This window comes from Leishmania braziliensis, chromosome 11 (genome assembly GCF_000002845.2).
Source record: "Leishmania braziliensis MHOM/BR/75/M2904 complete genome, chromosome 11".
In the NCBI taxonomy this organism is placed as follows: Eukaryota; Euglenozoa; class Kinetoplastea; order Trypanosomatida; family Trypanosomatidae; genus Leishmania; species Leishmania braziliensis.
This window is the reverse complement of record NC_009303.2, coordinates 104,441-118,598: the sequence shown is the minus strand read 5'-3', so window position 1 is coordinate 118,598 and position 14,158 is coordinate 104,441. Positions and strand designations below refer to the sequence as shown.

General features: G+C 55.3%; 3 protein-coding genes across 3 annotated transcripts; 2 read left to right on the top strand and 1 right to left on the bottom strand.

The window, feature by feature from the left end:
- Window positions 1-2,885: 2,885 nt before the first annotated feature.
- Window positions 2,886-4,616, bottom strand: LBRM_11_0280 (putative protein kinase; the record flags this gene model as incomplete). The annotated part of the gene is made up of 1 exon (XM_001562913.1): window positions 2,886-4,616. One exon carries the CDS (start codon window positions 4,614-4,616, stop codon window positions 2,886-2,888), a length of 1,731 nt encoding a protein of 576 aa, XP_001562963.1.
- Window positions 4,617-9,447: 4,831 nt separating this feature from the next.
- Window positions 9,448-10,671, top strand: LBRM_11_0270 (conserved hypothetical protein; the record flags this gene model as incomplete). Its single annotated transcript, XM_001562912.1, has 1 exon — window positions 9,448-10,671. One exon carries the CDS (start codon window positions 9,448-9,450, stop codon window positions 10,669-10,671), a length of 1,224 nt encoding a protein of 407 aa, XP_001562962.1.
- A 1,633-nt stretch (window positions 10,672-12,304) lies between these two features.
- Window positions 12,305-14,158, top strand: LBRM_11_0260 (conserved hypothetical protein; the record flags this gene model as incomplete). The annotated part of the gene is made up of 1 exon (XM_001562911.1): window positions 12,305-14,158. A coding segment is annotated over one exon (1,854 nt), but the record flags the coding sequence as incomplete, so codon positions are not given.

The window sequence follows — 14,158 nt, the reverse complement described above, 5'->3', positions numbered from 1 at the left end:
AAGAATGAGAAATATGGAAAGAAGCCGCACACGTACAGAAAGGATCAACGTAGAACTGTTCTCGTCGACAAGGTTGAACGCGCCTTCTTATTCTCTGTGGTCAAACCAATCCAAGAAAAGCGCGCCCTCAGTTGTCAGCAGTTGGGGGGGAGGGGCAGAAAATGTCAGAAACGCAAAATGGAGACACTGCAACCAACGCAGCACGAAAAGAGAAAAGAGGTAGCCTGTAGTCGTAAATATAATAAATGCACCATGTGAAAGAAGAAAGCTATACGGCGGAATACTGCCTCTCTTAGGGGTAAGCTGGGTGAAAAGCCATAGAGATGACATGGAGGTACGGAGACGAAGGTGAGAAAATAGAGTAGCCAGTAATGGTTAAAGGTCAGAGAAGGGCATCACATCGAACCAACCGAAAGAGCATCGCGGTGATCTTACACCTTGAGCAAGAATATATTACCCATGAGTTCGACTCTCTCCCTCAGCTTGATGGGAATACCTCGTTAGAAGTTGCCCATTGTGGTTTTCGCCTCTGCGAGGATAAGGGAAAAAAGCATGCATAACAATGCAGCTGCCTTGCTCGCACGGATGTGTGGTCCAACGCATAACTTCATCTAAGCGGAAACACAGATGTACCGTCTACTGTATAAAGTTAATAGCGTATTCACATTGTTCCAGATTGCTTGCTCTACAGGTAATGTGATGAGTGATCTCGCTCTGTCTCCCCTCCCCCTATCCCTGTTGTCTTATCGTTTTTATTTTTTTCTTCGCAAAAAGAGCCAGAGGCGATGGGGTTTTTTTTTTTTGCATTCCTCCCTACGCATGGTGAACATTCCCACTAAGCACTGGAAGCAAAACTAGAGGAAAAGACAATTCCTCAGGTTTTTTTTTTTGCCCGTTGGCTTTTTGTTGTTGTTGGATATGTCGCCCGCTCGTTTGTCTGCTACAAATCAAAGAACGCCTAATAATAATGACGATCAGCTGTAAGAACACAGGTAAAAAGAGTGAAGTGAGTAAAAGAGGACTAGCTATAAACGTCCAATACGTTCAACAATCAAGGCGCTATTTCTAGCTGAAAGATTCACATCAGCCTTCTCTTTCTTCTAGGTATCGACTACAGGTGCATGGAAGTGTGTGTGTGTGTGGTGATGTATATCCTGCTGCGTTATGCGCCTCTGAGTAGCTTTGTCAGATGCTCCTGGCTCCGTCTTTGCTTCTGCAACTGCACTAGGCCCTACTGACGAAGAGGATGATTGCGGGGGTGTGCGCAAGGGCCAATAAAACGGCTCAAAAGCAACACGTTGATGCCCTACACTTCGAGAAGGAGTAGAAAAGAGACACTGTCGTGTTTCGCTTCATGTAGGCTGTGCTCCGTGAACCTTCGCTTGCTGTTCTGCCTATCGACATGACAGCGTCTTCCTCTTGGGTAGTGTTGAGTGCCCGCACTCTCTGAGAGCGAGACCCCAGCGCAACACGCGCACATGGTATAAGACGAAACCAGCAAAAAGACGAGACACAAAGATAAAAAAAGAAATACGAGGACGCTTCGCGGTATCCCCCTCTACTGGCCCAAGTGAACATTGGGCACAAAGAGCACCGCAACACGCACCAGCGATCGGGAAGGAGAGAGAAAAGTAGAGAAGTAGCAGGAGAAGAGAACAAACAGTGAAGCGCTGGCCTATGTCCGACAGCGTTAAACGTTATATTCAGATTGTGGTATAAACCCCCGCAAGTCCTGTCACATGTTTCGGCGACACACACGCACACGAAGAGATGTTTCCGTTCGCGACGTCCCTATTTTCTGCCGTACAACACGAGATATGCTCCACCCTGCCGCCGGGCTGCACCGACGCACCGCCGTCCAGGACACGACCGCCGACATCCGCAGCGATGCACCGATCCGACCTCGCTGCGTCGTAGGTGCCTGGCCTTGCCTCCACCAGGGGTGGCTCGGCAGCAGCAGGGATGGGGGTGTGGGGGGCTGCTTCGGCTTCCCAGCACGCACTCTGGGGGCACCGGGGCTCTGAGATGTCACGAACTGCGGGGTCCTCTGATCGTGAGGGTGCACACGAAAAGAGACGCAAAGAAAAACGAGGAGGTAATGAAGCTCACACGTCGATGGGAAAGGAGGCATAGAGAGGTGCAGATGAAGCATACGCACGTGCATAAAAGCCAAGAGCAAACAAACGGTCCGGCGCCACTAGGCACACTGACTTCAGTCTTCTCTCCCGTTTCACTCCGTCTTCTACGTATCACACAAGCACGCACGTGTCATATTTGGACTGTCCAAAGCTTCATCTCCTCTTCCTTTCAACAAAGACTCTCTGCGACGAGCATAATGGCAGAGCATCCTTGTCTACCTCTAGAAAGGGAGTGAAAAGGAGTTACCGCAGGTGCAGTGATACAAGACTAGCAGCGAGTCCCACCCCATCCTCACCTTAACCACGTTGCAGGATAGCTCAAGTGGTTGTTGTGCACTCGGAGACCAAAAGCCATCAGCGGTACTCCATGGCCACATAAGCCGCCGAGTGACCCCAACAGATAGCCTCAGTCCACCATCTGCACGGTTGCAACGCGATGAGCAATCGATTCCACTCGCCTCCCTCGAGCCCTCTAGTTTCGCCTTTCACAACTGTAAGGAGACGTTTTGCCTAGAAAACGAGAGAAACCTGCACGTCGTCTCACGGTGGGTAACGGGAAACGGCTGAAATGAGTGGGGCGATAACATGGACGTGACACGAAGATTGAACGGGAACAACAGCTTTGAGATGTGTAAACAGAAAGGGGCAAAAAAAAAAAAACGAATATAGAATGAAGCATGTCCGTAAAGGAAATAAAATTGCGAAAAAGGCACAACGGCAGTGCGCGTGCACACCCACACGGAGACATCAGTGCTGCAACGCCACCTTTACGTCTCTCACAAACGGGTGGCTTCTCAGTTGGCGACATGTGGGGCGCTCGACTGGGTTCTCAATGAGGCACTGGGCCAAGAAGCTACGGAATTCACTGGAGATGCTAACCACGTCCAACACGTCAAGGATTGGGCCAAACCCCTTGTACTGGTTTCGGAATACTTGGCTTGTGCAACTGTCACCACCTGCGGCCCTCGAGCCAGCAGCGCTGCTGTCGTGAAATCTGACACGTGGCTTATCGTTGCTGTCAGGATCCAGCGGGGTGCTCGCCCTAGTCAGGTAAGCACTAGAAGCTTCATATGCTCCTTTGACTTCCATGTCGACTAGGCTCTGCAAGGTGTATTTTTGACGGTACCCATTCAGAATCATACTAGGATACTGCCTCTCCAGTGGTCCCCAAGGCAGCGTTCCCGTCGCCATGTGGAACGCCGTGATGCCAAGCGACCATACGTCGTTGCTGGTCAGCGTCGCCATCCCCAGGCAGCTCTCTGGGGACATATAAATAACTGTACCCCCTTCCGAGAAAATACTCTGGTGCTGTTTCAGTTTGGCGTCAAGATCCCGCAGAACATCTGCGATGGGCGTAGCCGGTGCAATACCGGTAAAGTCAGTGATTTGATACTTGAAATCAGCGTAGTAGGCACTGGTGTCGTCAAAAATAAGAATGTTGTGCGGCTTTACGTCGTTGTGAACGAGGTTGTGGTCCTCGTGAATGCATTGAAGCGCCGACAGTATCTCCGCCATGCACCGTTTGATCTCCGACTCGGGAAGTGGGCCAGTACGCTTCAGCACATCGGCAACACTGCCCGTGACACTGCGTGCCAACACCAGGTGCGCGTATAGCATCGCCTTCTCCGCTCTGCAGAAGTCAGCTAGGCGTGGAACGTACGTGCCCGCGTAATAGCTGTGTACTATTCCAGGATGCACCATATTCATGCGCAGCTTCAACGCCAGCTCGTACAAGTTGCGCACCTTGCTCTCTTTCGCATTGAAAGTAACCTCCTTGATTGCGACCGGAACCTTGGCAAGGCACACCTCGCTGCCGTTCACCGTGTCCGTGACAACCATCCACCCCTCGTAAACCATCGCTGTCGCGCCGCGGCCGAGGTAGAAGCCACCAGTTTGAATGTACACCCGTTTTCCGCTGAAGATGCCGCACTCCCAGTGACCATTGAAGTGCGGGAAAAGGCTAACGTCACGCTCTCCGCTTCCGGGAGCGGTGGGGCTGGTAGCCTTCAGTGCGGTGCTCTGTTTGCTTTGGCCCTTTGCGGCGTTCTCAGATAAGCACCCCAAACCACTTGCGTTGGAGCTACTCTCCGCCTCTACGTGCACCATTGAGTAGAATGAGGCGTCAGAATTGTCGTCCATGAAGGGAATGAAGAGGGGTAGATCTTCAGTTCTACCAGAGCTAATGGCGGCGTCCGCTACTAGCCGTTCAACAAGCTCCTCCCTCTTTGTGCTCGCTTCGCTGTGAAGACCGCAATCGTGGTAGTGCGTGCCTTTGTGCGCCGCCGAGTCGGTCACTTCTGTCGATTCCGAAAACCCACACATGGTAAAATCTATAATCTGGGACAGGTGGTAGATGGAAAGTAGACTCTTGTAACGACACTCCTCAAAGACCGCGTACACAGAGGGGTCCATGTTTGTCAGCCTCCCCTGCTGCGCCTCCGAGGGCGGCACTGCTGAAACTCCAACGCCAATCAGCATAATTCTTCATCCAGACCTGCCACTATCTCGCTTGTTTGCACCTATTTGTGTGTAGACCTTTCCTTCGCTGTGCCACCTCTACCAGACTCGGCAAGATCAGGAAGAAAAAACAAATACGCAAGAAGAAAACAAGACGCCCCTTTGGTGCATGTGCGGCCATCAAGGTGAACTCGAGTGTCTGTGCGGATACAAACTCCAGTAGAGAAGGAGAGATTTGATAAAGAAAAAGAAACAAAACGAGAGAATACGTTGATTTGCCCTGCAGCTTACCTTTTTTTTTTTCGTATTCGTGTTTCGCCTTCTTCGCTGAAAGGGTGCAGGAATGTGAAGTGAGAGGAGAGGGGAGGAAAAATAAAATGACGCCTAACAGTGAAAGAACTTATCCATAAAACCAATGCCGTGCACCGAGGAAAGGAGGAAAACAAAAAGAGAAGACATGGGGCAAACAAGACAGAATAATCGTACCTTCTGCCTCCCCCCACCCCTTTTTTTTCTGCCCCATATATCGTATAAGAAGTATATTGGAGGATAGAGAGAGTAATATCCGAGGATGATGTACAGTCGTGCAGGTGCCTTCACAAGGGCCTGCAGTGAGAGGCATGACGCACGTGGGACAGTCTTGAACGCCTATGGTCACCTCCGATCAACCGAAAGTGTAACGGCAAACGCCATCGTTGGCACATTCAGGGCACAAGTGTTTCTTATTTACTGCTTCAAAGAGGAGATGCTCCATTCACCTTCCTCCTATACTCCCAGCCATGAAGCACCATCTCCCCTAGTCCACCAAACGTACTTCGCTGTTTTCCGCAGCTAGGGGAGGTTGGTGTCGGCCAAGCTCTACGCAGATGCCACGTAGGAGGCGGCAATGGAGCATTTAAAAGGAGAGGTGATTGATGCAGCTCTTCGTTGGCCACGTAGCTGCAAGTGGAGTGGTGGAGCACCGAAAACAACCTGAACGCGTTGTCCGCGTGGAGGTGGAGTGATACCCTTTTCAGAAACAATCCGCACAGCCCCGACAGTCCCGTGGCGATGGCGCGCGCCTCTGCCGCGTCGGTGCTGGTGGGGCGTTGTGGCCACCAACTGCTGAGGATCACGTTTGCCTTCAAAGTTGGGTCGATGCACACCTCACACCCACCGTCTGGCGGCGCGTCGGTACAGATATCGAAAAGGGCTCCGATTCCTGCGTGGCGTGAGACTTCCGCGGGGAATACCCCGTGGTGATCCCCACCAAATTCGTAGCTGCTGCAACGCGCTTGGCGAGGGTGCCATCTCATTCAAAAATGCCACCTGACCCAGATTCAAGCGGGCCAACATCCGCCGCGCTTCTGTCAACGGCCAACAAGAAAACTCGATTGGAATTGCAAGGACGCCTTCTGCAAGCCAAAGTCGCACGAAAAGATGCACCACGTTGTCGATCGCCAACCGTTCGAGCGGGAACGTCAGTGCTAGGTGCTCGTTTGCCTTGGCGGTGAGGGCGAAGGTGGTGTGTTCGGTGGTCAAACTGCACCCCTGCAAAGGTGTACGAGCCTGGCGGTGTGTCTTGTCTCATTGTTGTTCAAGGAAGCCTTGGCGTGTCGCGCGCGCCACTGAAAGGCGGCGAGAAAAGCTCCAGCCGCCTCACGCTGGCCGCTCCACCCCAATTTGTCGATCCAAGCAGTCGCCTCCACAGCCGGTTCCACCCATGCATCCGCGCAAAAATTGCGATGGCCTCCAAGAGTGGAAGCGAGGATATCCATGATCTCAGGACTCAGTCACAAACTCATCGGTAGGGTGCGCACCTGCCAAGCGTGGCCGTACAAGTTAGCGGAACGGGGGCGGTTGCGATAACGATGGGCCAGGTGTGAGTGTGGAGAAGAAGCCACATCACGCGCTGCACTCCACAGTGCAAGGGCAACGCCCTATGAAGTGTCCGGAGGGGGCTGCGTGGGCCCCATGGCCTTTCGCTGCCACCTAGTCATTCAGAGCGAGCGGTCAGAGAATGAAGCGCAGCTGATTACATGTCTGTTCCCCTTCGACAACTCAGAAAACCGAGCAGAGGTTCACGTGGGAGACATCGCTCGCAGGTTCCACGCCATCGCAGCGGAGTCGCTTTTCTGGCCAGACTCCATCAAATACTTCGTGTCGTGCACATCTTTTCCGATGCGGCGGAATGGGGCGGCCGGACTCCAGTATGTTCTCGGGAGCCTTGAACACCGCCCACGTTTTGTGCTGTTATAGCAGTGCTGCAAGGCTCTCAGTCCCGATGAGGCACGCTACTCTGTGGACGTCCTGCAGGTAGCAGGGCTCACAAAGGTTAAATTCACGGTGCTCGTTGCGTGTCACGCCAGCACCCCGACAAGGTACAACAGGGGAGGCCTGCTCCCACCTGCGCCGCGACGTGCGTATGTCTGAAGCGCGGCGGAGGGATGACCCGCTCACTTGAAGAGATTCAGCAGCTGACTGGCGCGTCTCACCTTGATTGTCGGCGCACCAGCGAGGTTGTTTACAAATAGCGCTGCCGCCAGACCCGTCATAAGGGGAGATCGCGCTTTCGATTTGCGGTGGTGATAACGACTCCAAAGCGACTCGTACTGCTTCGAAGTCCAGCGCATCCCCAGACCCCGGCGCACCGAGTCGGCGAGGGGTGTGCCTTGACTTCCTGTGCTGTCTTCTGCGCGGTCACTGGCGGTGTCTCGTGCTGCAACTTCAGCGTTGCCAAGCGGAGGTCGTCGTGATTCCCGGCGTCCGATACGACCCCTCGCGCGTTGGAGGCGGTTTCGGTGACTGCCACCTGCGCCTGAGCCAGCGCCCCCGCCAGCCCTGATATACTGCCATTCAGGGCGGCGGTGGCGTCGGCTGCCTCCTGGTGCTGGCTGCCAAGGTCGGCAACCAGGGAATTGAGGCCGGCGGACATCTGCTGCCGCTACGTCATGTCCTTAACGCATAGGCGCAAGAGCGGTGTCTCTGTCGGCAAGGCCTGGTTCCGCGGCTAAACGAGAACAGTGTCCATGAGGCGGGTGAGCAAGTGCGTCACACGGGCGTAACCGGACATGGGTAGCACGTCCAGGAGCAGGCCTCGGGCGAGCGCATCTCCGAAATGATAATCGCCGAGGGGGCGATGCGGCCAGCGTGGGGCTCCTCCTTGGTGACGCCCATCGCTCCAAACCGCTGGTCACTCTCATTCGTGGCGAAAACTCTCGTCCTGGCTCGGGCGTACTATACCCTACTCGATTGCCAGTGGAGCCGGCGCACCTTTGGCGCCGTTGGCGAAGCCCCATGCCGAAAACGCATCAAGAAAGAGGCATCGATAGTGTTTGCATATTCGCGTGCGTATGCGGATCGCGAAGGCTGTGTAAAAGCGCGCAGAGATGTGGAATTCTTTTTTGTGTGTGTCACAGAGGGAGAGCCTGTGACAGAAAAAGGCGAGAGATCCAACTGGCGGGAGATGAGGGGGGAATATGGATGGAGAGGCATTCAACCTCGGTGATGAACAACACTTTCTGCGTGTGCTTTGTGCTTCAAGTGCGAGCTCCTCCCAAGCGGAACTCTGTTCTTGAGGAAAAAGTTATTCTCTGAAAGCGACGAGGCTCGCGCACTGGGCGGTGTCGCAGACTTTAACGGCTTCGTCAATGCTGCTTTCTGGTCTAGTCCGTGCCTCGTCTTCTCTGCTTCAGCCCCTGTCTTTCTGGATGTGTCTCCTTGCTAAAGAGTGTACAGCTGCGGCAGCCACTCTCTTCTCGCTGTCACGCTTTCTCTCTCCTTTCTACCCTCGCTCTTCTCCTCCCGTTGCTTTCGCCATCTCCCCTGTGTATTAGTCGGATTCACTCTAGGCACACTTACATCTACCCACGCGCGCTAGCCGCAGGCCGGGAGGTGATCCGATAGACACAGCCTGGTAAGTTGAAGCGCTTGCTTGTACCCCCCTCGCATGCAAGTCTCTCTCTTCCTCCTCCGTACGGTTCTCGTGGCAGTAGCAGTGGCAGTGGTCGTAGTTTGCACCTTTCAAGCAGAAGGGGAGTACGTTCGCGTGGGCCTTTCATCTTTGCAAAACTCCACGTCATCTCACTCAGGTCGACAGGCCGGAGCTCGTTCTTTTCTCTTCTCTCTCATAGTGAGGCGCTGGGTAACAATACACACCCGTGCGGTTAGCCAGCCCTAAACACACACACCTCTCGACACCGTCAAGATTAACTCAATACAACCGTGTCTCTCACGTTCTTCCCCCTCTCCCCTGCGCGCGTATTTCTTATTGGGCGTGGTCTTCTTCCTCGTATCTCACCTTTCATTTTTCGTTCTTTCTTTTTGGCGCACTCTCTGCTCTTATCTGAACCTCTCTGCGTCGACAGGGACATTTTGCGCTGTTACCACGATTGGCCTCGCCACAGACGTTTCTCTTCTTCTCTCCCTTCCTCCCTTGCCCACTGTACCTCCGTCTGCATCCACCGTTGCGTTGTTTTCTCTGCCATCCCTTTCCACGCCCAATATATCGCCTTTTTCCTCCCCACCTTCACCGGCTTGTTATTCTCTTCTCTTGTAGGTCCACGTGCATGCGTGCTTGTATCTGAGCATTGTTGCGGGCCACCTATCTGCGTTGTGTGGCCTTTCACAGAGCAGCCTGCACCACCACGAATACATTCCCCTCGCTACATCTGCTACTGCTGCTGGACTCTTTTCATACGGACTGGAGCAGGCAGACACCCAAACTCCTACCCTTCGCCTCTACGAGTAAACGCGGTGGTGAGGAGAAACACCATCAATCATTGAGCATATCACTAAGACGGACGACAGAGTGACCACGTTTCTTTCCTTTTATAATACATACATATATATATATTGTGTTGCAAAGCTTCTAATGTCGCTCACATCGAGCTGCGTGTCACTGTGCGCGCCCTTCACAACTGTCGCAGCGTTGCTACTCTTTATGCTGTCTCACATGCTGCGGTATGGCAACTGGACATTCCAGGTGCTCGCCGCCAAGCACGGCTGGGAAAGGGAGGCGAAAGCTAATACGTGCATGCGCGGTGGCTTCTTGTACCTCTTTACATCACTGATTTTGTGGATCGTCGTGTTTCTCCAGGCACCTGTGCGGCGTCGGTGGATGCAGTTCCAGTGGAACAGGGGTCGGGATGTCGAGTGGACCAGTCGTGAGTCACTCCTACACGGTGACAGTGGCGATGCAGGCCACGCTGGTGGACGCCATGGACGTCGCGTTGCAAAACACTTGCAGAGTCGTCGGAGCAGCCGCCAGTGTGAGGAAGATGCGGAGATGTCAGCACTGGACTGGGGAGAGGAGCTGTCGAGGACATATTGCGCTGCCACCTCTGCTGAAGGCCTCCTTGCAGAGGATGATATGCGTGACTGTGCAGCGGCAGGCGCGCTGACGGCACGCCGCTTTTCCTACTTCCAACGTACCCTGACCGATGCTGCTAGCGGTGGCAGTGATAACTCTCCACGCGTCCGTGGCAATCTTGGCAGTGCGGGTGCGGCACCGTCGAGCGGCGCCACTGGGGCTGGCACCCTATCGTGGACACCATCGCGTGGGCTACGGAGTCGCGGCGTTAGCAGCGTTGCCCCGAGCTACGCAGGTGGCGGTGATAGCGGAGGAGCCCATTTGAGCAGCGCTCGTTTTGGTGCACCGTCGCCTACCCCCACGACGGGGACTGACGGCATGGATGACTTGGATTTCATGTCAGACGTCGAGGTGGATGGGACACGGCTCTACACGACGCCGCAGATGCGAGCGTCCGGCTGGAGACGGCACCGTGCCACACCGAACGCGGAAGCGTGCGGCCGAACAGGGTTAGGGGGCAGATATCGCGCTCAGGCAGAGAGAGCGAATAGTAATGGCGTGCCAGCGGCAGAACCTGGTGGCCACGCGCGCAGCAGCTCTGCCGAGTTTTCTGCAAATGCGGTGTGGCCGTCAATGTTCACCAGCCTTTGGCAGACCTCTAGGTCCGGGCTATCGAAGCCTAAGGCGCATCGAACAAGCAGCAGGTGGACGGGCGATGGACAAGGCCCACCCGCCGCACTTTCTGAGGCCAGCACTGGTGGTGGAGCAAGGATCAAGATGACTTGATGTCTGCCCTGGTACACGCCCTTCTCTTTTCTGTGTTGTCTCACCTTTGCAAGTGCCACTGTGTAAACGAAGCTCATGAGTCATGTCTCTCTCTCTCTCTGCGTGGGTGGGTATGTGCACTCAGGAGCTTCTTTGGCTCCAGTGAAAGGCCCTCGGCGCGTCCTCACGTTGCGTCTGTGTTGTCTTGGTTGTGTGTGTACCCTTTACTTCCCCCCGTCTGCCCTCCCACCCGTCCCCCTTATCCGCTTCTATTGTGTCCGTGTGTGCTTTGCACCATGTCTCCCTCCTCTGCACCTCAGGGCACCTTCATTCCTCTAGAAGTTCTCAACTAGCCAAGGGCAAGCAAGGCTGTTCAAGCAACGCCGTGCGTGTCTCTCTGCGTGTAGGTGCGCGTGTCTGTGAAACGGTGGGGAGGGGGTCGCAGGTGAAGACTCACCGCAAAGTCAGGAATGCCCTCTCGGGGTGTGATCCTCATCCCAAGGGATGGCACACCTGCCTGGGCGCGCACACACACACACGCTCTCTCTCTCTCTCTGAGCGATGACACTCCTTGACTTTTCTTGGTTTGATGTGGGCTAATGCAGTCCAAAGTGGGAAGAGGCCGATGAAACCGATATTCAGGTGACGGCGGTGGCGCTGTGTCTAACCCTTACTGCCTTGGGAGGGGGAGTGAAGAGGTTTTGCTTTCGACTCTGATTGCCCTAACAGCACCACAACAGGGAAACGAAGACACATTCTAACAACAAAATCGAAGGAGGTAATTCACAGCTGCATGCTCTTTTCGAGCTCTGGGTTTGCGTAAGCGAGCTGAACCGAAGTGCTGAGGGAGGAGGAGGGAGTTAGAAACCCCACTCAAAGCTGATGGCGTTCCAGGCGCGCCGATATGAGTGCCAGCATCCGTGAAGGAAAAATGTTACGCGATCTCCTGGATACGTGCTCGTGTACTATAATTGATCGTGTTCTTTGCTTCCCCGAACGGAGACACATACACGCGCGTCAGTGAGCAGTGCAACCGCCCACAGCCAGAAGCTTCATCTGGCACCCTCCTTTCCATTATCTTGCTCACACTTTTCACGCTCACATGCGTTCTCACCCTTCTCTTTTATACCATTCCTGTGACCCCGAACTGCGTGCATCCCCGTGTCAGTACGCGCCGCTGCTGCCTTTGCATGACCAACAGGGTGGGGGCTGCACCGTAGGCCGCAGCCACCCTCCTTCCTATCGCCTTCGCTTTTCTTCTACTGCTGTTCCTCGCAGACATTGTTCGCTTTGTCTTGTGTTTTTGCATCTGTGTTATCCGTCACCACACACGACACGGAGGAGGGGCTAGACAAGTACTCTCAACAGACGTAGGAAGAAAGCGGCAGGTTTGTTCTCGGACTTGCTCTCGAGAGTCTGCCGCTCTTTACCTTTTCCTCGCCCCCCCCCCCCTCCCCTCTCACCTCCTCCTTCGTCTGGTTCTCACTGTAATTTACTGTTATCGTTGTAGTAGGGCTGTTGCGTGTCGCGGAGGTGCACAGGCCTGCCGCGTGCCGAGGCGCTGCCCTCCTTGTTGCATTTTCGTTTTATTCCTTACGGTGCACACAACCTCGTGGCTGGTGGGCAGCGCCTAAGAACGGATTGGAGCGCACACATGTCTGCATCACCACCTTTGCTGGAGGCGGCATCAGGTGAGGCTGCCTCCACGTTACAGGGTCGCTTCCCCGGAGGCGGTGCGCCGCGTGGCGGCCTCCCGTCTTCGCTGCCATCTCATCGCGACTCTTCCCGCTCGCCCTACACTGGCACACGTCACTCTGTCCCGGCGTTCTCTATCGAGCGACCCCTGGCAATATCACCCCTCGCACTGGCGCTTCAGGCACAGTGGCGCCAACTGCAACAGGATATGTTGAGCCCGTCGGCGCTTCGTCCTGAGCATGGTGACTCACACACTGTGCAGGTGGAGGAAGACGTGCTACGGGTGCTAGGCTCCATTACTGCTCGGGCCGACATGGCGGTGAACGACGCCGCCCACACGGTCCCGTACCTCTTAGCCCTTGGACAGGTGCCACTGCCGTCTCTGCGCACCCAAGTGGTTGCACTAGCGGCCCTGCGTGGGGTGCTCTCATCCCTTTCCGGTGTCTACGGCGATGAGGCAGCTGCGGCGTTTGTGCACGATGTGCTTCTCGGCGAGCACCAGGCACTGCAGGCACTGAGTCTCGCCACGTTGGCCGCCTTGGAAGGATTGGAGGATGCTACAGAGATGCACGACGGTGGCTTGTCAAGGGCTGACGGACATGGTCGTACGCCCCCAACGCTTGACTCTTCTTCTTCTACGGCTTTCCTCTCCCGCAGAGGTCGTCGTAGTCTGCTCTCACGAGGCCAAGGTGACACACAGGCAGAGGGTGGAACACTGCGAGGAGCACGAGTGTACCCGGAGGAGCCGAAAGTAGCACCCGCATCGTTGCCACATCCGACTGTCGCGTCGCTTTGCGTCAATGACACGGACGCATCGCTTGACAAGTCGGTGACTCTGCGCGGACGCGTGGTGCACACTACATTGCAGCTTCTCCGAGAGACCGCAGAAATGTGCGCGCCAGTCACAGATGCGCTGCTATCCAGTGGCGCCCTGTTAAAGGCGTGCATAGGTGGTCTTCACCGACTTCCACACCCACCATTACCGCCAGCGGAAAACGTGGCGGGTCTTGCTGACGGACTTCCTGTCGGTAGCTCTGAGGCTCTCTATGCGGCATACTTTCATCGGTGCGAGGACGTTGTGGCTTTGCTCCTGACGCTTCTGAACGCCGAGGTCACGCGGCACAACGAAGCGTCGCTTGTCTTGTGTAGCTTTGACGCTCATCGCGCTGTGTGCGCACTGGCGCAGCGTCTGGTGCACACCCTTCTCTTTGCCTCCAGCGCAGTCTGCGAGGGAGCCAGCGCGGGCGGTGGGGCAGACGCTTCTATGTTACTATGGAGCGCGCTCAAGGTACTCGGCCGGCTCACACGGGGCTGCCCGTCTGCTATGCGACTGTTTCTCAGCGAGAATGCCAGCCTACCGAGCTTTTTGATCCAAGTGCTGACTGTGTCGGTCGCCGAGGTACGTGAGGCAGGCGCGCTATGGGCGGCAGCACTCTTGGAAACGCAACCGCAGGCCTCTACCGAGCTTGTCAGTGGTCTTCTCGCCGACGCAGTATCTCTTTCGTTGACGACGGCGCCTGCCTCGCCGCTGAAGTCGAAGACGCTTTCTTCCTCGGCTCCTGTCCCCACGTTTATGGCATCATTGATAGAGATGTTGCACTGGCGCGGGCCGCAGATGCACGTTTTCGGTGTCTCTGCCATCCTGTGCTGGCGGTGGCTGCTCTTGTCTGACCCATCGCGCGTTGCAGCGCTGTTGTTGCGCGACAGCAGTCTGCTGGCCACTTTGATTGAGCTAATACTGCGTGGAGAGGATTTTTCCTCCTCACCGTCTTCCGCTGCGCTCTCTACGCGGCTGCCCTTAGGGCAGTCGCGG